General features: G+C 47.8%; 14 protein-coding genes across 14 annotated transcripts; 8 read left to right on the top strand and 6 right to left on the bottom strand.

Moving 5' to 3' along the window:
• Nucleotides 1-1,005: 1,005 nt before the first annotated feature.
• On the bottom strand, nucleotides 1,006-1,311 carry N7468_004190 (uncharacterized protein; the record flags this gene model as incomplete). The annotated part of the gene is made up of 1 exon (XM_058473487.1): nucleotides 1,006-1,311. One exon carries the CDS (start codon nucleotides 1,309-1,311, stop codon nucleotides 1,006-1,008), a length of 306 nt encoding a protein of 101 aa, XP_058332490.1.
• A 1,816-nt stretch (nucleotides 1,312-3,127) lies between these two features.
• On the bottom strand, nucleotides 3,128-5,637 carry N7468_004189 (uncharacterized protein; the record flags this gene model as incomplete). The annotated part of the gene is made up of 3 exons (XM_058473486.1): nucleotides 3,128-4,855; nucleotides 4,899-5,191; nucleotides 5,244-5,637. The coding sequence occupies 3 exons, from the start codon at nucleotides 5,635-5,637 to the stop codon at nucleotides 3,128-3,130; spliced, it is 2,415 nt and encodes an 804-aa protein (XP_058332489.1).
• A 167-nt stretch (nucleotides 5,638-5,804) lies between these two features.
• N7468_004188 (uncharacterized protein) lies at nucleotides 5,805-6,191 on the top strand (the record flags this gene model as incomplete). Its single annotated transcript, XM_058473485.1, has 1 exon — nucleotides 5,805-6,191. One exon carries the CDS (start codon nucleotides 5,805-5,807, stop codon nucleotides 6,189-6,191), a length of 387 nt encoding a protein of 128 aa, XP_058332488.1.
• A 1,690-nt stretch (nucleotides 6,192-7,881) lies between these two features.
• Nucleotides 7,882-8,553, bottom strand: N7468_004187 (uncharacterized protein; the record flags this gene model as incomplete). Its single annotated transcript, XM_058473484.1, has 2 exons — nucleotides 7,882-8,484; nucleotides 8,533-8,553. 2 exons carry the CDS (start codon nucleotides 8,551-8,553, stop codon nucleotides 7,882-7,884), a joined length of 624 nt encoding a protein of 207 aa, XP_058332487.1.
• Nucleotides 8,554-8,912: 359 nt separating this feature from the next.
• On the top strand, nucleotides 8,913-9,296 carry N7468_004186 (uncharacterized protein; the record flags this gene model as incomplete). Its single annotated transcript, XM_058473483.1, has 1 exon — nucleotides 8,913-9,296. One exon carries the CDS (start codon nucleotides 8,913-8,915, stop codon nucleotides 9,294-9,296), a length of 384 nt encoding a protein of 127 aa, XP_058332486.1.
• Nucleotides 9,297-9,329: 33 nt separating this feature from the next.
• N7468_004185 (uncharacterized protein) lies at nucleotides 9,330-9,877 on the bottom strand (the record flags this gene model as incomplete). Its single annotated transcript, XM_058473482.1, has 2 exons — nucleotides 9,330-9,660; nucleotides 9,711-9,877. The coding sequence occupies 2 exons, from the start codon at nucleotides 9,875-9,877 to the stop codon at nucleotides 9,330-9,332; spliced, it is 498 nt and encodes a 165-aa protein (XP_058332485.1).
• Nucleotides 9,878-10,214: 337 nt separating this feature from the next.
• On the top strand, nucleotides 10,215-13,433 carry N7468_004184 (patatin-like phospholipase family protein; the record flags this gene model as incomplete). The annotated part of the gene is made up of 4 exons (XM_058473481.1): nucleotides 10,215-11,211; nucleotides 11,265-11,798; nucleotides 11,850-12,230; nucleotides 12,505-13,433. The coding sequence occupies 4 exons, from the start codon at nucleotides 10,215-10,217 to the stop codon at nucleotides 13,431-13,433; spliced, it is 2,841 nt and encodes a 946-aa protein (XP_058332484.1).
• Nucleotides 13,434-13,998: 565 nt separating this feature from the next.
• N7468_004183 (uncharacterized protein) lies at nucleotides 13,999-14,568 on the top strand (the record flags this gene model as incomplete). The annotated part of the gene is made up of 1 exon (XM_058473480.1): nucleotides 13,999-14,568. One exon carries the CDS (start codon nucleotides 13,999-14,001, stop codon nucleotides 14,566-14,568), a length of 570 nt encoding a protein of 189 aa, XP_058332483.1.
• A 1,477-nt stretch (nucleotides 14,569-16,045) lies between these two features.
• On the top strand, nucleotides 16,046-16,591 carry N7468_004182 (uncharacterized protein; the record flags this gene model as incomplete). The annotated part of the gene is made up of 2 exons (XM_058473479.1): nucleotides 16,046-16,360; nucleotides 16,439-16,591. 2 exons carry the CDS (start codon nucleotides 16,046-16,048, stop codon nucleotides 16,589-16,591), a joined length of 468 nt encoding a protein of 155 aa, XP_058332482.1.
• A 604-nt stretch (nucleotides 16,592-17,195) lies between these two features.
• Nucleotides 17,196-18,055, bottom strand: N7468_004181 (uncharacterized protein; the record flags this gene model as incomplete). Its single annotated transcript, XM_058473478.1, has 2 exons — nucleotides 17,196-17,956; nucleotides 18,001-18,055. 2 exons carry the CDS (start codon nucleotides 18,053-18,055, stop codon nucleotides 17,196-17,198), a joined length of 816 nt encoding a protein of 271 aa, XP_058332481.1.
• A 1,010-nt stretch (nucleotides 18,056-19,065) lies between these two features.
• N7468_004180 (uncharacterized protein) lies at nucleotides 19,066-20,082 on the bottom strand (the record flags this gene model as incomplete). The annotated part of the gene is made up of 2 exons (XM_058473477.1): nucleotides 19,066-19,319; nucleotides 19,368-20,082. Coding segments are annotated over 2 exons (969 nt in total), but the record flags the coding sequence as incomplete, so codon positions are not given.
• Nucleotides 20,083-20,229: 147 nt separating this feature from the next.
• Nucleotides 20,230-20,847, top strand: N7468_004179 (uncharacterized protein; the record flags this gene model as incomplete). The annotated part of the gene is made up of 2 exons (XM_058473476.1): nucleotides 20,230-20,278; nucleotides 20,363-20,847. The coding sequence occupies 2 exons, from the start codon at nucleotides 20,230-20,232 to the stop codon at nucleotides 20,845-20,847; spliced, it is 534 nt and encodes a 177-aa protein (XP_058332479.1).
• Nucleotides 20,848-21,057: 210 nt separating this feature from the next.
• Nucleotides 21,058-22,995, top strand: N7468_004178 (uncharacterized protein; the record flags this gene model as incomplete). The annotated part of the gene is made up of 1 exon (XM_058473475.1): nucleotides 21,058-22,995. One exon carries the CDS (start codon nucleotides 21,058-21,060, stop codon nucleotides 22,993-22,995), a length of 1,938 nt encoding a protein of 645 aa, XP_058332478.1.
• A 583-nt stretch (nucleotides 22,996-23,578) lies between these two features.
• Nucleotides 23,579-25,603, top strand: N7468_004177 (uncharacterized protein; the record flags this gene model as incomplete). Its single annotated transcript, XM_058473474.1, has 4 exons — nucleotides 23,579-23,677; nucleotides 23,738-24,735; nucleotides 24,787-25,006; nucleotides 25,061-25,603. 4 exons carry the CDS (start codon nucleotides 23,579-23,581, stop codon nucleotides 25,601-25,603), a joined length of 1,860 nt encoding a protein of 619 aa, XP_058332477.1.
• Nucleotides 25,604-26,204: the final 601 nt, after the last annotated feature.

Here is a 26,204-nt window from a genome sequence, read left to right as displayed (position 1 = left end):
TCTTCCAATGCTCGCCTCTCGTTCTCTCAAGGCTATCTCTCCTCCCCCTCACGACGCTCTGGGTCTTCTCGCGCCTCTCTCTTCTTCTCGCCCTCGCACTTCCTCCTCAAGCTGACGCTATAATTCAGCTCTCTCGTCCATACTGATGAGAACCAGTATCTTCTACATAATCAATAACAAAGCAGGAGTCAACTTGGGGATGGTTGCGCGTATATACAGACTAGAAATACTTCATACTTTATTATTATATAATAATAAAATTGTTACTCCAATAGAATGAGCACACGTCCTCAACTCAGACGAAGACGTTTCGAATCAACTATCTCTGGCTGAGGGAGTCGTCGTTTTGAGGCTCTTGGCCGATGCAAAGTTGGTCGACGTTGTAAAGTGGAGCGGTGAAAGTCAATGATCATCGCCCGCCCTAGCTCTTCATTCCATAGAACATGGTAACGTCGCAGGTCGTCGTGGATGATTCCCAAAGCTCTGATTTCCGTGTTAGATTGCTGAATGCTCTGCAGAAGCTTAGGCGTCGGCTCTATCGATGCTGTATTAACTCCCCCCCCAGGCCATCACGAGCATATGGCGAATCTCAGCCCCATGGAGGAAATAAATCTTCGCTAAGTCGATCGTACCTAGGAAAATAGGCACAGCGGACCCTTGAGCCTTCTGCAGAATTCGGTATACCTTCGCTTCGCGAGAGACTTCTTTCCATAACAGCGACGTGGTTCCTTTACCGATGACAGTGTAGCCATATACGACACAAGTAAGTTTGAACGGCGTACCGTACGCCCCGCAACCTCCAGGGGTGTACATCGGTCAATATTCTCGTCCAATTGTGCCTTCAGCAAACGCACCAAGTCTTCGGAGGTAATAGGATGATGAAGATCGTCTTTGCTTCGACGATGGAACATCACATTTGGACAGTGATCGTCAAGAGCACCCCTTGACTGCAATCCGAATAAACATCGCTGGGTGCAAAATTGCGCATTGCGGCGGTGGGACTGGCTATCTGGCTCCTATCATCGCTTGTCTCTCTTTGTCGAGCCACACGTTGGGTAGATGGCGAGGACGGAACCTGACTGAAGGTTCGTTTGCGGCGTGTCGCGAGCGAGATGGTGTCTCGATACTCAGCGGCCGGGAGAGCAGGTTATGGCAATGGCGCAAGAACTCCGCGAAAGTGGTCGGTCGGCTGAGCTCTTGAAGTTCCTCTCGTATCTGTTTCTCTCTTCTTGCGTCATCTTCCGCCTGCTTGCGTCTCTCTTGCTCTTTCAGAAAGGAAGCTTTGTAATCTGGCGGGTCGATATTGGCCATCGATCTGTCAGAGTGAGAAGTAGCTTAAGAGACCGCGACAGATCTCGATTGGTGGTAGTTCGGATGGCACCTCGCAATTATACAGCGGTGATAGGCGGCAGAATCGAGCGACCGTGACACTTACTGCCGAATACATGAGTCTCTTTCAACTCTTGGTAACAACTGCTCATTTTCTACAGCTCTAGCTTAAGATATTAGGACGACGGGAAGGGGGCCAGACAGATACGATCTATGCTATGTACAGATGTCCTAATCCCTAGTTTCTAGTAACTAGTGTGTCGCTCAGCTGTTGGCCGATTCTGCCGCTCGCCACCGCCATAAATATTACTGCCGTCTGGACATGGACAAGAAGGGATAAAGGGGTAGTCAGAGTTGAGTATTAGATCTGTCGCTGTAGAATAGATAATCAAAGCTTTCATGCTATTCAAAGGCAAGAATATCAAACATCTTGAAACACATAAATACAATAACAGAAATAGGCAAGCAAAAAATGTCTTAAAACAACAACAAGCAGCAGATAATAGCGTGGTTGGTTCAATATCCAGAAGGCTAAACGCAGGGACAGGTTGCCGAAGCAGATCTAGTAGCCGATGTGGTCGCCGGGATGGATAACAACGAAGATGTCGATGCTTTGAGTGTGCTCAAAGATGGTGTCACGCTTTTAATAGCGTTCACGTCGGACGCGTTGCAGAAACTCCCCTTCTTAAGTCCATTATCCAGGGTACACTCGGCTTTGTTTCCATTTCGGTTGAAGAACGTGACTTTCCCAGATTGGCTGACTTCTATCCAGGCAACGTTCTTGCCATTGTGATCCTGACCACATGCCGCCACATCCTTAGTAGTGGAATTTTTATGGGTTCTCTCGCCATCTTCAATCATCTCTTTGATTAAACTCTATTTAGCTTGTTCCCTCAGATATTTGGAAGTGGGATATTCCTAACTTGAGCAGTCGTTTCCGTGCAACTTTGCAAACGGTGCAGAAAAGCCAGTACAACCGTGATTATCGTCGGAATATATCTGACACTCCCCGGCTGTATCATCGATAACCTGAAGTGTCCCCCCTAGGGAGGTACGGACAAAAAGTCCGATCACAGCTGCGGAGAGTGAAAAGTGCATAGTGATAGGTTAAAAAGGAGTAAGAACAACGAAGTTGAATGGAAAAAGAAACAAGGAGGGAGCTTCCTCGGTATTTGTAATGAGAACTTATTTCCTAAGCAAATTGCGGCGCCGGTTTCAGTAATTAGGTCAATATCCTTCGTCGACAGTGGAACTGCTATAATGAGAATTCGAAACAGGACAGTAGGCTCATCCGAAACAGGACAGTGGGCTCATCCGAAACAGGACAGGGATGGAGATACTAGTCCCCATCTTTCTCCCCTCATCTTGTCAGCCGTTGGCCGATTCTGCCTCTCCCCACCGCCCTTGATAGCAGCACTGTCTGAACTACTGTTGTCCGAACACATACGGAAGTGGACAGGGGGATGGCGGGACTTGGGTATTAGGTCGGTCGTCGTACAGTAGCTTTTCCTTCCTTCCCTCCTCCTCTTTCTCCTCTAGCTTTAGTATTCCAAAATTGAAACGCCGTTGTTGCTGTGTCCCAACTCCGATTAGGTTTCCCGTTGACACATCTCCTCTTCTCCTCCCCAACAGGCACCAGGCACCTGCCTGCTCGTCGGTCCTTGCAGTCATCCTTCCTAATAGCCATAGGGGAGACTGGGGAGGAGGTAGGTAGATTAAGGAGATATTCGGGCTGAGTCTTGATTATGTTAGAGGAAAATATTGTGGTACCATACAGTAAAAAATACAGAAATTTGATTCACAATAATAGTCGCTTATTTGGTTTTTTTTGATCATCGCCAGCCTTCCTTTTCCCGCTTTTCACATCCCATACTTTCATATATTCTCTTAACTGATCAACAGACATCGTATCTTCTGAGATATTTGGATTACCAGCCTTGTCCTTTCTTTCCACTAGAATGAGATGTTGCCGTAAAGCTTCATCCAAAGTCTTATCAAAATCTGGACTTTGAAGCCCGTAGTCTTCGTGAATCGAAAGAAACCGATGCTCCTGGGATAGAAACCTTATTTCAGATCGAATCACATTCACATCCTCCTTGAGGAATTTGTAGTATTCTCGGGACTCGAAGAGAAAGAACACCACCAATTGGGTGTTCTCAGATTCAAACCAGTCCTTCAGAATGGTTTCTGCCTTTTTTCTATGCGCTATTCCGTTTCGCTTATTCACTTGGCCACTGTGGTCAGGACCCTCGAATCCAGCTGCAAGTGGAACCAGATGCTTGTCTGAAGCTGGTGCGCCAGCTTCTGGGTGCTCTAAGATATGAGCTTGAGATATGCTTCCTGAATCAGGTTCGAGGATTGAAACGTCGCCGGCAGTTTGTTGATTATCTGGGCTCTTATTCACCTGTTCAAGAGCGTCTGGCTGTATGTCGGCACTATCTTGCCGAGTGGGAGAAACGTACTCGGTATCATGCCCGTCAATGTTGACTACAGGAGTTTCCACGTTTTGTTGTCGAGAAGTGTCTGGTAGATTACCTACCAGTCTTTGAATATCACCGAAAAAACAGATTAAGATATCGCGTGTAACACCCAATGGGGTTGGGTAATCTTTCAAAGACACATCTTCCCCGAATATCGACCACAGAAATAAGTGTCTACGTAGTGTAGAATACTGATCAGAAGATGGGGTGTTGTATCTCCTCTCTGCGTTCTGGCTGGGGTCATCGGTCGTAAAGCTTGCACTCTGCGCTTCAGTATCTCGCGGGGCCCGTTTCTTGAGATAATATTCCAACACCGGAGGCACAAAATCTTCTGGTAGCTTTGTGCCTCTCATCTTCTCTGTCTGGTCATCGTAAAGTGTGTGAAATAGGTCTCTGGGAATCTCCTTGATGAATTTTCTTTTTTGATTTGCAAGTTCGGTGATCTTAGTTGATTGAAACCCAGCACTCTTCGCAAGCTTGGAAAGATTCCAGAGATTTAGTGCCTTGGTCCATACGGAGAATGATCTTTTGTCTGTTCGGTCTGGTTTGGGTATGTTGTCAACAAAATGTCGGAGTGCGAAGAGCCAAAGCTGCAGGATCGAAACCTCAAATGGAGTCCTCGACTTTTCCCTTTTCACTGATTGATGCTCAGATATCTGAATCTCGATAGTCTGATCTCCAAAAGAGGTCCAGGAACGTCTCATCATAGTAAGGAAATCTCCCTTGGTTTCTATGTCACAAAGTTGATGTAGGCCCTTAACAGGTCCATTCATAAACAAGGTATCCTGAACCAGGGTGTGGATGGATATCAATCTTCCAGGGAAATTGACGAGGCATTGGGCAAGGTTTTCCCGCTCATATAGAGCCATTGGAAATACTGTCTTAGAGTTTATGAGCTCTAAGATATGTTCGCGGTCTTTGAGGGATATATGAGGGCAAAGCCCTTCCAGTAAACCGATTGAATCGGCATCGAGAAGATACTGATTATCAGACGAAAACACAGCACTCCATCTTACGTGGATAGACCAGACGTACTGATATATCATCTAAAATCATGAGCATCATTCGGGTAAAGAGTTGTTCACATACCTGAGGATATCGAAATGCTAGCATTCGCTCAATATGAGAGGATCTCAGAGGCCGCCAAAATCCAACGAATGGTAAAAGCAAATCAAACCCCCTCAAGAAGTCTTTGTGCTTCTGAAGACGACGGAAGTTTGTTCGACGGCCATCAGAGCGAAGCCTTGACCACCATTTTTGCTCTTGCAGTGTATTATTCTGAAGCTGGTTCAAACGTATATTGCGGTAGACCTCCCCATCGGTATACTCCAGACTATTAGGAAATCCTTCTTGCAATCCAATTCGCGAATCATGGGGAAGAGCTGAGGAAGTTAGCTAACGTTAAACTAGGAGCTCTTTATTCGCCGGTCATACTGTCCAGATATAGGTCGACTAGCCACTCGTGCAGTCCAAACTCAAAGCCTGCAATCAATCGATGCCGTCCATAGATAATGTCGATTGTTTTGTCACCAAGGTCCAAACATGGAAACTGCCCTGGATCCATAAGAGAGGAATTGGAAATATTTTGCTTCTGTAGTACCTCATTCAGGATATCGGAGGGTATGACTGCAGCGATACGATTTTCAGGATCCAGGTTTGCACAGCCTTCCAGTTCAAAAATCTTGGTAAGGCGAGATATATTCGCCTTGTTACGATGGTCATCTCCAAGAGACAGGTTGCGAAACGGTATGACCGCGGATCCTCGGAAACTTTGTAATCGCTGCCGCGCTAATTCATTTCTTTGCTGCCCAAGAGTGTTCGAATACATTGTATTGTTCAGAGAAAGTATGGATTCGACGGTGAGCGCAAGCAAGGTGAACTTGACGTGCTATATTTGCAGTTCAGCTCACAGTCCAGTTTCGGATCCTGTGAGGGGCCAATCAAGTGTGAGCCCCACCCACCAGTCTACCCGCTGGCATCAACCTGCGGGCTGGCATGAATCTGCGGGCTGGCGTGAATCTGCGGGCTGGCGTGAATCTGCGGGCTGGCGTGAATCTGCGGGCTGGCGTGAATCTGCGGGCTGGCGTGAATCTGCGGGCTGGCGTGAATCTGCGGGCTGGCGTGAATCTGCGGGCTGGCGTGAATCTGCGGGCTGGCGTGAATCTGCGGGCTGGCGTGAATCTACGGGCTGGCGTGAATCTACGGGCTGGCGTGAATCTGCGGGCTGGCATGAATCTACGGGCTGGCATGAATCTACGGGCTGGCGTGAATCTACGGGCTGGCGTGAATCTGCGGGCTGGCGTGAATCTGCGGGCTGGCATGAATCTACGGGCTGGCATGAATCTACGGGCCATGAATCTACGGGTTGGCATCAATCAATGATCCAGTACATTCAGCTAATAGATTGGCCCCCAAACAAATGTATATACACTTTACCGCTCTTCGCTGATTCATTCAACATTTGGCATTCGTCACAAGACAGCCAGAGATGCCACTGCTCCCGGGCCCACGAAACGCAGAAACGGCGTTCAAAGTAAAAGTGTTCCCTCTTTTTGAAGATCACACAGATCTGATCTTCCTTGGAGATACACCCCAGTTCATCCTTACAAAGGTTGCATAGCGTGTGGATATTGATCCTTCGCTTCGAAGGGAGTAGCAATGAAAGGGTTGCAGAGAACTTTGAACCGGGATCGTATGAGCGTATTTTGACGGTTGTCTTCCGAAATTCACTTTCTAAACAAGAAACACAGGAGCAGCTGATGATTGCCTTCATTCTTGGAGGTTTTGGGTCGGAAAAACAGATGAGTGCACATATACTATAAGGAATTGAAGGTGAGTTTGGTTGAATTGAGATTCCCTCATAAAATTGACGGTTATTGGTACTTTATGTTTACGCAGATAGTCCTCAAACAGATCTTGCTGAAACAGGACACCCTTCCGAAAAGGGAAGAAAAACCGAAACGTGTCATTCCGAACGGTATATTATCACTGGATCTTGCAACAAGAACCAGGAACTATAGTGTGCTGAGCGCGACTTCAAACATGAAGCTGCTGCCCCTGATGCTAGTATCGACTAGTGTTACACTGGCTAGAATGGCTACTGTGCTTCTGCCAGGGTTCCAAGACCGCCAGATGGAGGGAGTCTTGCTTAGTCAAGTTCGTCACCAAGTGATATTCAACCGGGCATCTTTGTTAGTTGAAGCTGACGATATAACTACTAGGGAAACAATACTTCGTCCCTACGTATCGATTGTCCTACAAACGACGGCGGTAAATCGAAGCACTGTGGAATCCCTACAAATGGATTAACAGCCATCATTGCCCCAAGTTGGATACACTTAATCCAGACAAACAAGCTGCATAAGTGAGTTTCTTGAGCAGAAGAATTTGGACATTGACTAAGAATCTTTGGAGTAGCGCGGAGGTATCCTGTGATATCCAGGGGACGACATATGCATCATGCCATGCGAGGGAGATCATCTCAACGCAGGGGCCCCTTGTGGGTAGAGACCTTAATTGGATGACGATACCAATCGTTACTTCTATGACAGAGACTGTCTCGGTCCCCAGCTCTATACCAACGAGTCTGACTACAGATCCCACGCCGGGAAGGTCACCTACTAGAACGCAATCCACCACTCGCACGGCATCTACCCAAAACAACGCAATCTCGATGACGTCATTCGTAGAAGCCGTTTATCGCGCAGGGGTTTCAGTACTAGCAGGGTTGATGATGATAGGCCTAGTGGGGCTTCCAGCCCCTCTTCTTGTGATTGATCAGCGATTTCTTTAGTTAACTAGGACCGGTGATATATAACTTCTTTGTTAGTTATGTACTGCGTAGCCCCGAGCGGCGCAGACCCCTGTAAATCCGTGCACAGACCCCGTCAACACGGGATGTCCTACCAATGAAACACAAAGACTACGCACTGTTGGTTATTTTGTGGAGAAGCCGGGCACATGTTCCGGGCCGTCAAGCCAATTACCATACTCTGTAGAGAAGACAAAGAATTGCTATCAAAGGGCGTACATAATGAAACTGGGCAGACAACAGGGCAGATAGTGAACCTTATTAAGATAGCGTCTGATCTTCTGTCTTGATTGTTGGACCATCTGTCACTATGTCGATTGACGAAGGCGTGGATGGCCTGTTCCTCGCCAGGGTCGTCTGATCATAATGGAATAAGCCGCTAGATGCTTCTTCGAAATGGACTCTCAATTCCCGCAAACTCTGCTCCTTGAGCTTCAAAGTCTCCTGAAGGCAGATTATCAGGTCTTTCTGCCGTGCATTCTCCGCCTGGAGTTCCTGAATTTGACGGGCATTGTCCCCATTGCTCAAATGGGAAAATAGGCAGTCGAAAGTGGGTTTAAGCCCAGATAGTCGAGTCTCTAAATCTCGAACTTTGCGCCTTTCTAGTGCAAGGTCATGAACCATGACGTAGCATGCGTCATTTGCCCATTTCACTGAAGCTTCATGCTGAGATCTCGAATTATTGAGCTGAGATATGACTCTTTCGATTTGTATACAATGCATCCGCAACCCGTGGTACGCCGCGGAGTCTTCAGCAATTCGGGATTCGAGGCGAGCCTGATAGGACTTGGACTCCTCTGCCTGTCGAAGGAGCTTCTCGATAATGACAATCAGATCCCGACATTGGCCTGGGTCGTACTTGCGCTAGAATAACGTTAGATACTTGCTGCCAAGTTTGAATGTTCGAAATACCTGGTTCTCGCTTTGAGGCATATTTGCTTCTGTAGTATGGCTTTTTGGTCCAAAAGCCTGCGATATATGATAGATTATATGGATACGACGGACTTGTAGATGTCCTGTAACGGAAAACGGAGGTGCTGTATCGAAGTCGGTAGTGGGGGGGGTGGGGAGGCAAAATTACAACCATTAGAATACACCTGTTTCGGCCTCAGAACGTAGCTGTATCTTGACTGTCCTAGCCTTGCGCCCCTCTCACCCTGATTAGGGTAGAACCTGAATCTATCAATTTATCAAACGGCTCGGTGCCCACATCTTCATCCTGCTTAATAGAAAGAAAAACTCCAAAATCCATGGTGCTACAATACCCTCTTGTCCTTCGCCAATCAGACAGCATGTCTTATTCGCATCCGCATCTTGATCCTATCCCGGAGGAGAAAGAAATAACACCAATGGACCATCGTATCCTTTGCTCCGGTGGTACCACTTCAACCCTTGAAATGATGCCATCAAGAATCAAGCAGGCAAAGAGCATACCAAATGACCCAAAAGCCCACATTGAGGAACTTGTGTATGAAGTAAGCTATCTTCGAGCAGAGCTTCAGTGGCATAAGGAGACAAAACAGGTTCTCCTGGAGTTCCAGCAACGCATGTTCGACATTTTCCAAAACATGGAAGATACTTTGTCTCGGGCTACGGCGCGACTACACGAGTCAGAGCGCCGGTATTTGAAGGTCTGGGAACATGAATTTGGCGATGAACTAGGAGGTCGATTCTAGATGGTAGCTCAAGATAGTTTGGATTCAATGTATCTAAGAAGATGACGTATTTTCAAAGACCACTGGCAGCCTGCTAGAGATTTCGCCTAACTTAGACATAGCCTCATACTCTCGCTTCAAAACCTCTCTAAAGATCTTGTTGAGGGAATCCACAGACGCAGCCGTTTGTGCAACACGCGTCTGCAAATCTTCCACTTGAGCAGATATCATGAGAAGCCTTTTCGAAAGATCGTCAGAGTTCTCAAGGACACGTTTGGCCGTGAAGTTGAAATGCTCCATTGATCCCATCATGTCAAATGCCTGCCCTTGCTCTATTGAAGAGCAGCCTTGCGTCAAGGCAGGGGAATCCCGGGGAAAGAGATCACTATCTCAACTTGTCAGGGAATATTCCATGTGATAGGAGCGACCACTCACGCCAAGTCATCCGGACATGTTCCTCGTGTGCTTTGAGGTTCGTTTTGGAGACCCTGTGATTGGCTCTCGGTGGTAAACAGAGCAGAGTCGAGGATATCGTCGATATTTATCGATGAAGAGAAGTCAGAATAAAGTGGAAAATCAGGGGTTGTGAACGAATCGGGCATCTTGGTATAGTGTAGAATAATTACTTGGATCAGAGGAGTGGGGGGAAGTTGGCTCATTAAATGCACAGTCTGCATCGGGCAGCCTGGAACTGTTGGTAAAATTCGTATGCATTGTGGTTGGGTGACTTGATACCCCCCGGCCCGGGCGCCGGACGATGAGCTATGCCCAGACAAGTGGATTCTAGACCTCCCGAGTCATCTGAGACGTGGGTGAGCTAAAGGTGATCTGCCGAGAATGGACTTAAATGACTTCAATGAATCTCAAGTATTTAGCCAGAAGACATGGACTGAGCTTCCATCCTGAAGCCCAAGTCAAATCTGATAATCACTTAGAGAAATGCCTGCAGAGAATATAGCTTGGCTAGACGTCGGCTTGCAAGAGGATTCTAGGGCTGCAGTCCGAGACTATGGTCGATTGAGAGAACTTATCTCCCAGCTTCCTACACCACAAAAACAATATCCGTCTATCTGTGTGTTTTTAGGAGGTAGGTTTAAACAGACCGTTATGCAAAGCATGTTTCCTATGAACAATATCAAGCGGCACAGCTCAAAAGTTGCTATCAAGCTGCGAGCCGACATTTCCACAACTACCTCGCAGAATCCCATGCTCTTTGCGGAAGGTGATGATTTTGGTCTTCTCCAGTGTATTAATCCACTGATATTCAAGCCTGGCCAGGGCCAGATCACCTCCTGGTCCTGTGATCCACCAAGCAAGATTCATCTAGTCCTGTGGTCCCTGCTTATATTCCTGTTCACCGATGTGATCTGTCTGTGCTTGGGAGAACGATCAGAGGTTGATGCTGCCATACAATTTCTGATAGAGTGTGCCGACATTCGGAATACGCTTCCTTCTATAATTCAGCCACGGGTCATCCTGATTTTACAAAGCCCGGCAACAGAGACCACATCGTGGAGATCTCAAGTCGATGAAAGACTCTGTCGCGCTCAGTGTGTTCGCCTTGGAGATTCGTTCTCTAGTATAACTACCATGTGCTTCCGATCTAATGACCTCTGGCTACAAGGTCGACTTAAAAGCACAATTACTACAGAGATAGCCATAGTGAGAGGTGTGCGTCAGTCCAAGGGGTCTCTCCTTAATGGGCCCCACTTAGAATCGACGTTCCAACTTGCGCTCGGACATGTTTTATCTTCCATTACTTCGCCTTTTGACCTAGTTCAAGCGACAAGAATATCGCGTCCAGTGAGTGCCAACATTACGGAGCACATGGTCCACTATGTCGACGTTGGGAAATATGCGGGGTTAACGCCACATGATCTTGCCCCCTCAATGGCATCCGCACTTTTCATGGATCACTATGTTCCTGGAACCGTTGGTGAGTACCCCGCTGGCCCCACCGAAATTATCTGGTTAGACTCATGAGAGCAGGATTCGAACCGCGCCATGTTTTCCGGTCCTTATACGAAGCGTCAATAAAAGATGCATGTAACATGCATTGCTCACCAGGGTTAGAAATTGAAATCGAGGATAAATTCATGAGCCTTTTTGACCGATTCGAAGGCGGCACCTCGTCAATCACATTACGAGCAGAGCAATTGAACTCCCAAAAACAGATCCTACGTCACATCCATAGCAATAGGATCTGCTTGGTCTGTCTACTGGGAGTGGCACAACATGTGCTCTCTTGTGGCCACGCTCTATGTGATCGCTGTGTGCAGGTTTTCGGCACGCCCACAGCTGGGTACGATTATCGATTTACGATCGGCAGCTGCCTCTATTGTTGTTACCAACGACCACTTATCGTAGATATTATGGGCCCAACAATGAGCCCATCAATATTGGCTATAGACGGTGGAGGGGTCCGTGGGGTTATCCCCTTGGAGTTCCTTTTGCTTGTACAGGAGCACTTGAACCCATGCACGATCCAGGATGTGATCGATCTTGGGATAGGTACTAGTTCAGGTAAGTTCTTCGTCGATCTCAATTTTGCGGCGCTTATCTGATTGGTCGCAGGTGGTCTGATAATCCAAGGCCTCTTTATCATGTCCTGGACTGTGCCGGAATGCTCTCGTACTTTTGAAAGCCTAGCCCATCGTATCTTTAGCCAGCGGCGGAATTCTGCCGCTCTGAACTTGATTCGCCCATTCATAACGGGCCGGTCATTGGTCAGCGAATCAGCTCGATGGCTGAGTTGGCTACTCCGTGATAGCTGCTACGATGCTCGTGTATTCGATGATGTCCTAAAGGAGACTTTTGGAGAGTATAGACGGATGTTTGGCCCTAGTCGAGATGATCCAAGGGAGCAGTCATACTCCAGCACCAAGGCCGGCGTGGTTGCGACAGGAATCTCCCGAGACACGAGCACATTTGTCTTCGCTAACTTTAATCCGACGAGTAGGAACGAAGCCGGTAAGCGATATGCATAAGCCATAGGGATGATTGTGCTCACCAAGTCAAGGTCATCGAATCATCCGGCCTAGTGACACCGCACGGGACCCCACGGTTTGGAAAGCGTAAGACTACCCCTGCACTGGCCCCATATAATGATTGGCTGAAAAATTTCACTAGGGCCAGGGCCACGGCCGCGGCCCCCTTGTATGCGACCCTTTCCTTGTATTGGTCCGCGTGATAGACTGACTAACCCACTATAGCTTTTTTACCCCCGCAGATCTGCAAGGAATTGGCTCTTTTCAGGACGGTGGGCTGAAACATAACTTCGCTGGCGCTATTGCCCTGGAAGTTTCCCACCAGATCTGGCCAAACGCTGGCGGGTCAGTTCGGATGTTATCCCTAGGCACCGGGATAACGGAGCTATCCGTGAACCAGACGCCCCATTTTCGAAACGTTTTTCGGGACAGCTTTTTACGCCGAGGGTTCGACGCGTGGATGTCAACTATGGACACTGAGCAGGACTGGAGGAAGTACAAGAGCCGCCTCTCGAGGCAGGGGGCCTTTGACACCATCAGACTGAACGTCCCCCTAGGTGATACACCAAATGGGATTGACGCGGTTGCTAGAATAGAAGAATACCGCGGCCTGGTTATTGCCCAACCCGGCAGCGCTAGGATGGCCCGGGAGGCCGCTACCATGCTACTCGTATCTCGATTTTACTTCATTATTTGTGGCCTACCGGAAGACACCACGGCCCCTTTTTGGTGTTGCGGTATGATTCGTTGCAAGGGACCCGCACAGTCCATCATTGAAGCCCTGGAGCATCTTTACCCTGACGGCACGAGGTGGATGTCTGATTATGGACTGCTGGAGAACTTCCAGGGACAATCCGGGATTTGCCCATCATGCGGGGGCTACAGCCAAGAAATCAGAATCCTTGCTCGACATGAGGACCATGAGATCAACATTTTCCTTGAAACCGGGTCCAAGAAGCGATGGCGAGCCAGCGGATTCCCTGCCACTGTGGCTTCATTTGTGGACAAGCAGGGCTTCCATTCACGTTTCGGCCGGGACGATCACGGAAAACCAGGCTGGGCTTCCTGTAAAATGTGTGACGTCTCCCGAATGCAAACAAAGAGAAAGTGCGCAATTGTGGCTCCCAACGCCGAGACCCCGAAGAGAGCCCGGCGGCCTGAGCGCAAATAGTACAGTATATTACCGCCTGTATTTAATACCGTTATTTTAGTATCTCTGGCTATATAGTTCAATCGCCGCTTTTGCAGACCTCAGCATTCTCCAGCTATGTCCGAAGACCGAACCAAAGTCAGAAAAAGAACCAGGACTCTCTTAAGGAAAGCCAACGAGCTTGCAAGTTTACCTGATGTTAAAGTCTACATGCTAGTCGCTTCACCGTGGTATCAATTCTGCTATAACTCTGAGAAAAAGGGCATATGGCCTGTTCCTGATACTGAACTGGTCAGTGATGGACACAACGCCAAAGTCTCAGGACTGACCAGGTTCTAGGACTCGCATTATCCCAATCTCCAGCGTGAAACGCCCGAAACCATGATACGAAAAGACGATGGCACTCTGCGTGACCTCAAACAACTTTCTCGTTATTTTACCCGCCGCGCTGAATTCCTGTCTCGGCTTTCTCAAGGATCTCACCCCTGAGGGTGAGTTGAACGTGATGCACCCCACCGCGTCCTCTATTTAAGTGGACAGGAAAGTGCCCCGTGATGATACGTCGCTCCGTGAATTATATCACATAATGGCTTTCACCCTACCAAGTGCCGTCACATCTCCTGAAGGTGTATACACTGCAATCATTCTTTTCATCGCATCAGTTTATTTGATGTATCACTTTATCATAGTCATCATACACTTTCTATCGTCCTGCTCATTCTTCTCTAATCGAATCCGACCCTATATCTTGAGCCAGATTATATATGCTCGGTTCAATAATCATTTCCTCGGTGTTCACAGCGTATCTCGGTCTCACGTTGTGCTTGGGACTGCTTACTTCCTGGGTACGGGTATATGTAATGTTATAAGCGTCAACACGCTAGCTAAGGCAAGCTCGAGAGCCGCTCATTTGTCTCTGGTCAACCTGGCACCTATGTTCATTGCCGGTAGCTACGAGTTTGGAGCTCGGCTCCTAGGCATCTCACTGCATGCCTATCGCTCCGTTCATCGGATATTCGGATATGTAGCCTTTATAGAGGCTGTCGTGCATGTGGTTATCATGGGGTGTACACGAAAAATATCATGGTCCGACCATTCCGACTTCTACGGTTTGCTGGTCTGTTTGAAAGATTTATCTTTCCTGAATCATTTCTAACGCTCAACTAGGCTTCCTGCACACTATTATCACTCATCATCCTTCCACTGGTAAAGAAGCGAGTTTATGAGGTCTTTCTCCTCACTCACACTGGAAGCTCGATCCTAATTATCTACGCTGTTTGGCAACATGTCAAATCAGGTCCACATAGACTGTGGATTTTCCCCTTGGTCTTCGTGTCCACTTTCAGCGTTTCTAGTATTCTTCAGCTTCTCAGAATATTGTACCGCAACATCGTGATGGGTAGACACCCGATCCGGCTGACGCTTGAGACATACACAGGTAATGTCGCGCGAATGACTCTGGTCTTGCCACGCCCTTGGCATGTGCGAGCAGGAGAACGCGTCAATCTAGCAATTCCACAGATCGGCATATTATATCTTTTCCAGAGCCATCCGTTCACCATATGTTGGTGGGAAATGGGCGAAGATCGGTCAATGTCAATATCTGTTCTGTTCCGGCCGCGATCCGGATTCACCAGAAGAGTGATAGAACGCATTGAGCCTCTGAGAGAATGCGGGGCTTGGATAGATGGCCCATTTGGACCTTCGTCCCTAAATGGGCTTCTTCATGGGACCATTGGTGATTTCGGTCATGTGTTGATGGTTGCAACGGGGATTGGCATTGCAGCACAAATACCCTATATCAAAGAGATTCTGGAAGGACATCACCAAGGTTTGATTCGAACGCAAAGAGTATCCCTCATTTGGCAGTTGGATAACCGTGGGGACTGGGAGAGTGCGAGAGACTGGCTCCAGGACCTGGTTAAACAAGATAATGGATACGTGAGTGGAGTACGTGGTTGGTGAACTGGTGAACTTTTCCATCTTACGATCCATTCAGATGCTATATGTCACAGTATATGATCAACTAAGCTCTGCTGGGTCTACACAACGTATTGGAGCCAATGGGTTGATTACGGTACACAGTGGCTTGGTCGATTGGGAAGAGCAGCTTCAACTCGAAATGAACAGACAGATCGGAAAACTGATCGTGACTGGTATGGAAAGCCTCTCTAGAAAGAAGTGATGCGGCCACTAAACAATTTCCAGTCTCTGCTCGGGCTCAGGTACGTCGCACCATGCGTGACTTGGTCAGAACAAGGACCCATCTTGGGGTAAGGCTTTTTGAGCAAGAATTCCAACCATGGGGCTTTGGAGGATCTATAAGGGCATATCTAAGGCCATAGTGTTGCTGGCAAAGTTTTGCAACATTAGAGCAGCGAAGGCAGGGGGATATAAAGCTGAAAAGTGTACCTTGAATCGCGTGGCACCGCCTACGTATCGTACGATTTGAATACTCTACCAATCTCTCTCGCAAGGCTTTTCGGTCTTTTCCCAGAACCTCTATTATCTTTAGACCTAGACGTCTCGCATAAAACGCCTGTCCAGTTTCGGATTCCGGACCCACATTAGCCTGTTTCAGGCCTTCGACCTGAGATAAAGGGAGTTGACGAGCCAAGCATGGAAATGTAGCCATGACATCCTCGCCGCCGGTCACTTATATACAAAAGGTTGTCGAAGCTGATCAAGTGCTTTGGGAATATAACATCCTCGCTAGTATAGCACATTGGGTATTACTGGCAGGTTATCTCATTCTTCCAGGGACATTCACATCTCTCCAGAATTCAGACGGTATTAGTCACAAACTAGGGCAAAGCCAGACTGGAAAGGCAATCTTAAACCAGATACAAAATCCTCCACTCATCGTATTGGGATGTCTGTTCTTTTTCATTGGAACATGTGGAATTGGAGGTCTTTATTGGAAGCATCAAAATAATTATATTTGGCTTGTTAATAGGCTATTCATGTGAGTTATGTCAAGTCCTACTCCCAGCAAAATACAGTGAGCTCATTCCAACTCGGAGCAGGCCGACATTGTTAAACGCACTGGCTGGGTTTACGACAACAATGATAAATATATATACCGCCCACCACGGGGAGTGGTCAATCATGGCACTCCTCACTGTGCTAGCATCCCTTCTCTCAATATTGGCGGCTTTGGTTCTACTCTGGATCTATAGGTTCCAAAAGATCTCAAATCTCAAGAAGGCCTATAGAGAAGCCTACCGTATGAATTCGGTGCAAAGCTTTGAACAGGATACTGATTTGTCACGCGTTCGTCAGGGCGCCTTCAATTTGCCCGATAGACCAGCTAGAGGGACTATTGCCGAAGAGGCCGATCAGAATGACATGGCAACAAAGGTTGGAAATTCCGGGATAATCCGATGATTATCCAGCTTGTGTCAGCCGTTGGCCGATTCTGCCGCTCCCCACCGCCCTTGATGGCAGCAGTGTCTGAACTACTGTCGTCCGAACACATACGAAAGTGGATGGAGAGATGGTGGGAGTTGGGTATTAGATCGGTCGCCGTAGCTTGTCCTTCCTCATCTTCTCCTCTTCCCTCTCTAGCTTAGTATTCCAAATTGAAACACCGTTGTTGCCGCCCCCAACTCCGATTAGGTTTTCCGTTGACAGCTTACAGCACTACTGCATTCTTTTAGGAGAAAGATTCGTGGCTTATGTGGTCTGGTGGTGGTTGGGGAAAAACCGAAGGCTTGGGATATGCTGAATGAATGTTGAACCTGAGGTGCAAATAAGTACTAAATTGCATTTAAAAAACTGTATCTATATCAAGATTTCCATTGTTATTTCACGTGACGAGAGGAGTCCGCGATGGCTGTAGGACAACTGGGATAAGGCAGACTCCAGTACCCTGAGATGAGGACTCAATGGTCCTGCTCCCCCATACACAAGAACTCTTTCAAGTCGGACTGTCTTCAGGCTGACCTTCTGCCTCTGAATAAACTTGTCCAGGTCCGACACAATGAGCCCACAGTTGACCAGATCTATCTGCTGCAAAGACTCTAGGTGAATACCTGCCAAGAAATGCAAAAGGCTGAAACTATCCACGAGCTTGATCTTCGATATCCCCATAAGGCATTCGCTAGCCAGAGCAAGTAGATCCGTATGGTTCTTTCCCAGGCCTGCATAGAACCCATAAACTTCGATAGTCTGGATAGAGAACCCTTGGACTTGGGCGCTGCGTAAGGCTTTCATCATTGTCTCAAGATGAAGCGAAAATGAGTCTTTCCAGTCTATGAAGACACGATTCGCGAACCAGAAATACTTTTCATGCTGCGTCTCGTGAAAAGACAACTTGAAAGTGTCCAGGTGCAAAAATTGCTTCACGCACCCCTCAAAAATCGCGACGTCATGCCTTCTAGTCAGTATCTCATTTTGATCCCTCGCAATCGCGCTAAAGTGTCTTTGCGCCGCCTTATAAGACACCTCTATTGCCGCGGAGTCCCAGTTGAACTCATTCCGGTCTCTTCTGTACTCCTCGGGCGTATAGATATAAGCTTCGAAGTAGTCTAGGTAGCGGACATCTGTAGAACGTTAGATAAGAAAGCACTGACCAGAAACGACCTACAAGGATCAACTAGTTCCGTGGCCTCATAGTTGAGTACTCTCACATGTGGGGCCATTGGAGAGCCTGAAAGCTGGCGCAAATTCTCCAATCCTTTTGTTGAGAACGTGATTTTGACTTCTCTATAAAGTAGACGACAGGCTATGGCCCGAAGCCTTCGATTTGCCAAAGAGACTTGCTTCAGGGGCAATACGGGGAGATGTCCGAAGACCATTTCCAGCAGCTCCGAAGGTAGGTGCGCCAAACTGTATCCTCGGGACATTGTAGAAAAGCATTATGGCTCGAAGTTATCTCCTACCTGAATATCATAAATAAAATGGCCCTACTCCCGAGTGGGGCAGTCCTGTTTCGGATGGACTGCCATTTCTGGATGCCTGCAAAGTAGCAGGAAGTGCACGTGACACAGCTGTTATATATGCGGCTTGCCCAGAGCTTCAAACCTTGATATCTGAAGCACCTCAAGAGGACCAATTCTTATATCCTAGTACGTGAATTCCCCTAAAATTAAATAACCGGAGCTGATCATCGGCAGCGAGATGAAAGGCACTATTTTCTGGTCTTGCACCACTTGCTACGATATGTACTCAAGAGACGCGAGCATAAGTATTGTGTCCGATGTTCCCAGCACCAACTCGAAATCTATCAAGAAGTGGACACTTATCATCATACGAAGAAGGGTCATCAAGATCCACACTGTCTGCGAAGATTGCCTGTCGGGATATGGGGAAAAAGATAAAAGAAGCCTTGTCCCGGAACAGCGGAGGCAGATCATATACACCAGGAGCTTTCCTTGGATCAAGCAGCAATGGGATTTTTGGGTTTCCTGTACTGAGAACAAAAGAATAAGTGGCGCTCTCCAGCGGGATAGAGGTCTGTGCCTCTACGTTTGCACGACTGCTTACATTGGATGATAAAGTACATTGAGATATAGTTATGTTTTGGGGAAGCTTAAGTTTGATTGACCCGATCCCCGATCTTTATTCCCATAGGAAGGGTGGTAAAATAATGCCTTTTGAGGCTCCAGGCCCCTCCTGGATTTGCCAACTGGAGGAATTCATGCTGCGATGTTTAGTACCATGCAATCGTGACCAAGCTTAAACTTACCTTCAATAGACTTTCCGCCGAGCTCTCCACTGATTTTGTCATGAACGAGCGAGCTGATACTGATAATGGCGGGGTCACTAACTCAGAATCAGTTTCGCACAACAGGTTTGTTCTATCCCCGAGGTATAAAAGTATAGAGCCAACAGCCTTTAGGTCTCTCTGAAAGCCCCCGCTCGAGTGTGTGTCTAACAAGCTGTCACCAATGTTCGCTAGAGAAACTTAGCTCAGATCGTCCCTCAAATACTTCCTATTATGAGCTTACGTACCGATTTTTATTTCCCCCAAGTGGGTCAAAATCACGTTGCCGCAGTTTATTGACCCGTGGCTAATCTTGAGAGCCGTATGGAGATACAAAAGCCCACGAAGAATCTCTTTGCAAATCGTGGCCATGTCCGGTTCGCTAAAGTCGACGCTCCCAGCCACACAAGCAAGCGATATCGCCAAATGCTGATAGTCATATACAATATGGATGATGCCTTGAGATTCAAAACTGTCCACAAGATTGATCAAGTTCTTATGGCTGGCCTTCCTCAGTAAAGCTATATCCTTAGGACCTCCATGGCGTTCTTTAATCAAATAGACTGGGAAGGTCTCCGTATCCATAATAGCGACCACTCCTGGGCCTGCCTGATCTATTTTGTAGAACCTGTGGTAAGGCCTCTTGACAGACGGGCTTCGAGGTGCGGTCTTCTGAGGGCTTGGTTTGATCGGAATCCCAAACCTTGTAGATTTGTTGTTACAAGGAATATTATCATTTGACACTGGGAGTACATTTGACTTGTTTGAAGATTCAACAACGTCGGAACCTTTAGGTTCCTTGTTGAGATCGGATTTTGGGCTGGCAACAGGGCGATCATCTTTCTCTGATGTTGTAAAGGAATGAATCGAAGAATCACTGTGATCCCACAAGGAATGAGGAAGGATTGTCTTGCGCTTAGAATAGGCCATAGCTCCAGGGGATTCTCCAAAGAGATCAAATGGGGATGGAGCTTATAACAAAGACGGACCTACAGTCTTTCGAAAGGAGGGGGTTAAAGTGGGTCGTTGACCGAAACAGGACCTGACGAGTCTCGGATATAATTGACCGGGGTTTCCCACAGCTTTGGCCCAAAGAGGGCCTATTCCACGATGGGTGGGCAGGATAATAAGTCCGGAAATGAGAAGCGAGCTGTATTACGTGAAAGCTGTCGAAGGCGTCTCTCACAGCACATCTGTATGACATTCCGGTGGATTTATCCGAATAACGATTAATAGAGACTAGGGCAACGTTTGAAAATCAAAGTAGACCCATCCCAAGTCCGATTGAAGGCCGCAGGGGAGGGTTACTCTTGGAAGATCAACGATCCCTCTCTCCGACCCTTGTTCCGAAAGAATCTTAGCAAACATTCGGTTGGGGCATATAGGCGTCTACTGAAAGAAGTTGGGAATTCATTCTTCGCAGTCAGAGAATCTGCAACGCAAACCGTCGAGCTCGATCCTGGAATCATTACAGACCAGGCTATTAAACTACAAGCTGCGATGGAGAGAGTGGAATCACTCGAGAAGGCCTTGGGCGCCGCGTACGAAGAGCTTCAATGCAGAGATCAAACACTAAAAGAAGCCCAGGAAACGATCAGCGTACAAGAACAAATTGTTCAAAATTGGCAAACGTTGGCTGAGTTTTACGAGGCGAAATGCAAACAGAACGACTATACTATCGGCCAGCTGAAGGGGATATTACAGACATCGGAGACGAATATCATGTGAGACTAGGATTTCTTGTGCTGGCCAGTTTCGGACAATCCTGTTTCGGACACTCCTGCTTCGGGCGAGCTCGTTTCGGAAATTACGCTAAATCCGGAATGTATCAATTACTGGACACCGTATAAATAGCCTTATTTTCGCTCCTCATTACGTAGAGCTATTTTCTTAAAAACCCAAAGGTAGACTTATACAATCACTGTCAGGCACTCTGTCATGGGCCGTAAGAAAGGAAAGGCCAACGCGGCCCAGAACGAGACCCAGAACGGGACCCAGAACGAGACCCAGAACACGACCCAGAACGAGACCCAGAACACGACCCAGAACGAGACCCAGAACACGACCCAGAACGAGACCCAGAACACGACCCAGAACGAGACCCAGAACACGACCCAGAACACGACCCAGAACACGACCCAGAACGAGACCCAGAACACGACCCAACGGCAAGCACGGGATATTCAGACACCCGTCTCAGACCGTGAAGGGTCCCACGACGTGGAGAAGCAAAGATCGGAACCATCGATTACGGAAGTGAAAGCACGGGACATTCAGACACCCGTCTCAGACCGTGAAGGGTCCCACGACGTGGAGAAGCAAAGATCGGAACAATCGATTACGGAAGTGAAAGCGACTCCCCAGCAGACGAGGTTTGCCAGAAGTCCGACTCGGGCGGGTGACTTCGCTCCAAATGCAGGCGACCACCACTCGGATGATGCAACAGACGTTGATATTGATGATGCATCTGAGCAGGATGCCCCAGTCGAGAGCGAGCTGGAGCCTATCAGCAGTTGGGTCAAGAAGATCATCCGTAGTGAAACTTTAGCGCAGTCCGACAAGATGGTTGAGCAGTTCTTCACGGCCAATAAACCCCAGTTTGCAGAATGTGAGCAATTCTTCCAAAGGCTCAATCAGCAGATCCGGGCGGCCAACGCAGAGCACATGGTGGATAACGTTGACACCGGCGTCATCCCCGAAACCGGCTATAACGGTCTCTGTCAAACTTGGCAACAAGCGGCCAACTGGGCCGTCGCAAGAAGCTCCCCGCAAGACTTCTGGGAGGCTTTCAATACGACCCATGATCTCCTCAATACTTTCAACAAGAGATACCACCTTCCACAGAGTTGGAACATCAGTGAAGCGTGGGCGGAAAAACTGATTGGAGCCCCGAACCCGGACCCCCGGAAAGACCTGGAAGCCGATTTCGCCAGCGATCATCTGAGCATCAAATCGGATGTTGTCGCTGAAGAAAGCAGTGTTTCGGGACTCGATGCCTTGGAGGCAAGGGCAGTCAAACAGCAGCGCCAATCGAAATCGGCGGAAGTCTTATACTGGTGGCCCAAAGGAACAGGGTCACAGATATTTGTGCGCTACGGAGGCCAGAAGGCACCTATATATCGAATTCGCGCTGGTTCGCATGAACCCTACGACAAGACTCAGGTGAAGCGAGTCCTGACCTCACAGGCTCGAGGAACAGCTAAAGTAACGGGGACTAAGAATGGGTTTCCCGAGGAATTCTGGAAATACAAAAGAGAAGATGTGAAAGACTTGATTGGCGTGGGTTGGAAGATAGAAGATGACGACGAAGAGGGATTGAACCCGCTCAGTTATCTCCAGCCCGCAAAGAGAGCTATTTATCCTCAAACTCGTTGTCTGGTAAAGTGGAAGGATGGTATCACGACACTGGAAGGGCGAGCCTTTCTCCGTCGTATCACCCATGGCTCAGCGCTAGATGGTGACCGAGTGATATACCAAAAGGCCGCCGAACTTGAGAGTGCTTACCGAAAAACACAAGGCCTCGAGGAGCGGGAGGATGTCGACGAGGAGGACCACATAGACGACACTGAGAGTGATGCGTCTTCCGACTCAGCGAGTTCGCTCCACAATAAACCTCGAAGAGAACCAGTGTACTCTTCTAAAGCTCCAAAGAAGACTAAAAATCATCGGCGCTACGAGGACAGCAGTAGCAGTGATGCGGAGAGCCTTGCCTCGCGAGTTTCGTCCTCAAGAAGACACCGCGGTGGAGCAGCCTCTTACCGTCAACCAGGACGAGGGAAGTCTGAGAGCCACGAAGCTACGATCCGGAAGCTTGAGCAAGAGATCGCACGACTCAAGATGGGAAAACCATCAAAGGGTTATCGCAAGGTGCACTGACTGCGTTAGCGACGAGACGATGACTCTCCCTCGTGATGAGTAATATAGACATTAGTATATTCACTCATTGGTTTACATGAATGCGTCTCCTCTGTGGCGTTCTCCTGGAGAGATGGATTTTTGGTTTTCTATATAGTCATTCCTTATCTTGCCATTTGTCTTTGGTTTCCCGCGGATATGAGCAGGTCTCATGTCAATGATCAAGTTTTTCTTTTCGAAATTGGAAGTCCTCAGCTCATCACTTTACGCCTCGGCCGTGATCATTAACCTGCCCACTGCTTTCTAGCAATTACTGTAGGCCTTTTACCTCTCCTTAGAAAATCATTCTTTGAAATGCATAGATATATTCCGGATGTCCAGGTCAGGGGAGAAGTGTTGGACGAATAAGGCGTCCCCTCAGAAAATAGTGGATGTGGGACGCCAACAGTTGTATTCAATACACAGTACATACAGTACATGCAGGGCTGAAACATGTGGGTCTGTCTGCCAAGGCGCCCTGAACCCATAAAAACCGATACGCTGCCGCTCTGGCGACCTGAGGTCTTTTCCGTGACATGCAACCCATCCAAACGTCTGGTTCACGATGGCACCTCCAGAGAACCTCCAGGCTATCTCTCTCCTGAAGAAATTCATTCAATTTGTGATCTCTTCCAACGTTAATAATATTCAGGAGATCCCTGAGGTTTGTGCTTTGCTCTACATTATCACACCGTCCTGGTAGTTTCGAATTGACAGATGGTAGTTCTGGGATATAACTCGTGAGCTCGTCCAGAAAGATCCTAATACAGCAAACGCTGTTCGAGAGGCTTTGACAGAACCATCAAAGAGACCTTTACCCCGAAGATCTACAGCGCGGCGAAGGCGCCGTCGAGACGAGCTGTCGTATCGGCCTCCCTACACCTCGCGATCATCCGCCCGACGTGGCTCCAACTTCGATGCCCATCCTAAACAACCAGATAAGCACGCTGATATAAGGGATCAGAGTGTCATGCCAGGTGTTGAAGCCCAACCAGCAGAAGAAAGCACTAAGCAAGCTAAACAAGCTGAGCATATTGCACAAACACCAACACCTTCATCTCTCCAATATGGCTCCAACTTCGATGCTTATCCTCCACAGCCAGGGAAGCACGCTGATATGGAGGATCAGAATATCACGCCAAGTATTCAAGCTCAATCAGCGGAAGAAAGCACCAAGCTAGCTAAAGAAGCTGAGCACAATGCACAAACATCGACACCTTCATCCAATTTTCAAGACTTCGCTTTTCAAGTTACACAGTCTCTCTGGCATATAAAACTCTTTCAGGAAGAAGTTCCGTCAGCTTTCCACCAGTCGATCCTTCGCTCACTTGCTAAACGTGACGATGAACAATCACCTGCCCTGCAGCATTGGTCCGATGGTTCAATGTTCGTCCGTGTGATCGAGGCCAGTGCTGCTTCTCAGAAAAGAAGGAAAGTCCTCAACATGCTAGAATACATATGGGCTTATGAATGGCATCAAGACCAGGTAGATCGTGCCAGAAATGAGACTTTTACGAAGCGACGGAAACCTATCAGCGATAGGACTGCTGCGGGCCGTGTACTTGACGCAATCCAAAAGCCCGCAATACCAGGATATATCTCTAAGCGCGAAAAGGATCTTCAGCGTGGCCGGATTGAGAAACAACTTCTTAGGGGGAAAATACTTAGTACCAAGTTGGTGAAAGAACTTGGGCTGGGTATCCTGTTCAGTCCAGAGATCTGGTATAGTAATGAAAGAAAGAGTGGAACTATAGACACTAATTCATATAACAGGGATTATATAAAGCTTAGTTCAAAAGAGCTAGACCAGCTGATTCACGATTTCAGGAATAACTATCAGTTTATGATATTATTCGAAGCCTTGTCGAAACAGCTATATATATTCGTCGAACAAGGCTGTCCGGATCTAAGGCAATTTTTCTTAGACCTCAAATCTAGTGGGGCCTTGGATGTTGCGGACCTGGTTTCTATGGAGCGGATGGAGACTGAATATGTAAGATATCGCGTCCTCTTTATAGATCTGACTCTCGATTCTAACTATAGATAGGCCGACCTGCCTGCCCAGAAGAACTATTGGAACGACAAGCTTGAAAGAGCTCTGGCTGACTTGGAATGTTACATCAAGGTCAGCATTCTTGCTAAACCTAAAGGGGCTTCGTTTGAGCAGGATGATGCTATCTATATTCTCAATAACGAGATTTCATGCGAGGATCTGCAGAGGCTTAATGGTAAATGGCTAACATCGTTGTTGATATTCGCTATTATGGGTGTGACGGATAGGCCGGGTTGGGTGAGTTTTGGGTACTCAATCCAAATCGACCAAACCGACAATCCTTTCAAAAGATGTGCCGAAGATATTTCATCCCGAAGGGAGCGCGGACAGGAGCCTCTTGTCTACTTCCGGCCCCTTAACCACCAGAACTCGCACTTCACCCTGCTGGAGATCAATGAAAAGGATCGAATGGTCCGTCATTACGACTCGCTTCCTGTTAAGGAAAACAGAGATCTAGTCATGCAGAAAGCCCAACATGGGCTGGGGCATATGGGATTTCAATTCGAAGAAGCAGTATGTCTTGTCCCGTCTGAGTAGGATATTTCTAACACGTTTCAAGCCTACACCTCGGCAGCCAGACATGTGGAGTTGCGGCACAAGAGTTCTGTGGAACTTCCAACTGTTAGCAAATGGCTTCCGACCGGATCCCTGTGAAAATACAGTATCAGAGAGGATGGCATTCGATATTGTAAAAAGGCTGCTTATATGCGCAGAAAGGGGATTCATATCAAAGAGATAGCGTCCTGATTCCATCCCACATACTGGCCTTTGTCTATCGAGTAATAGGGCGTCGAAGAAGAACGAATCTTTTTTAAAAACCTATAGATAGTCACATTCTCAGCACGGATCTCGGTCATCAGATGACCTCAAAACCCTTCCCCAGCTCTTGAGCGTTTGGAGGAAGAACACCATAGATGTAAAACCACCCAGAGGTCGTCCGCCCATTATGACTTGTCTTCCAGCAAAGAGCACAGTGCATAATGTCCACAGCGTCATTATTAGTTCCCCACTTAGAGTTGATGAAGCAAAGAGAAACAGAACAGCTATTAACAGACAAGCCTCACTAGATTCCCCTCACTACTGGAACTTAAGTTGGCCCCCTTGGTCCTAAGGGTTCTTCATATACCATGACGGCTAG

This window comes from Penicillium chermesinum (assembly GCF_028974085.1).
Source record: "Penicillium chermesinum strain IBT 19713 chromosome Unknown utg000003l:1.0-5111272.0:1.0-5115320.0, whole genome shotgun sequence".
In the NCBI taxonomy this organism is placed as follows: domain Eukaryota; kingdom Fungi; phylum Ascomycota; class Eurotiomycetes; order Eurotiales; family Aspergillaceae; genus Penicillium; species Penicillium chermesinum.
This window is presented reverse-complemented; position numbering and strand designations above follow the sequence as displayed.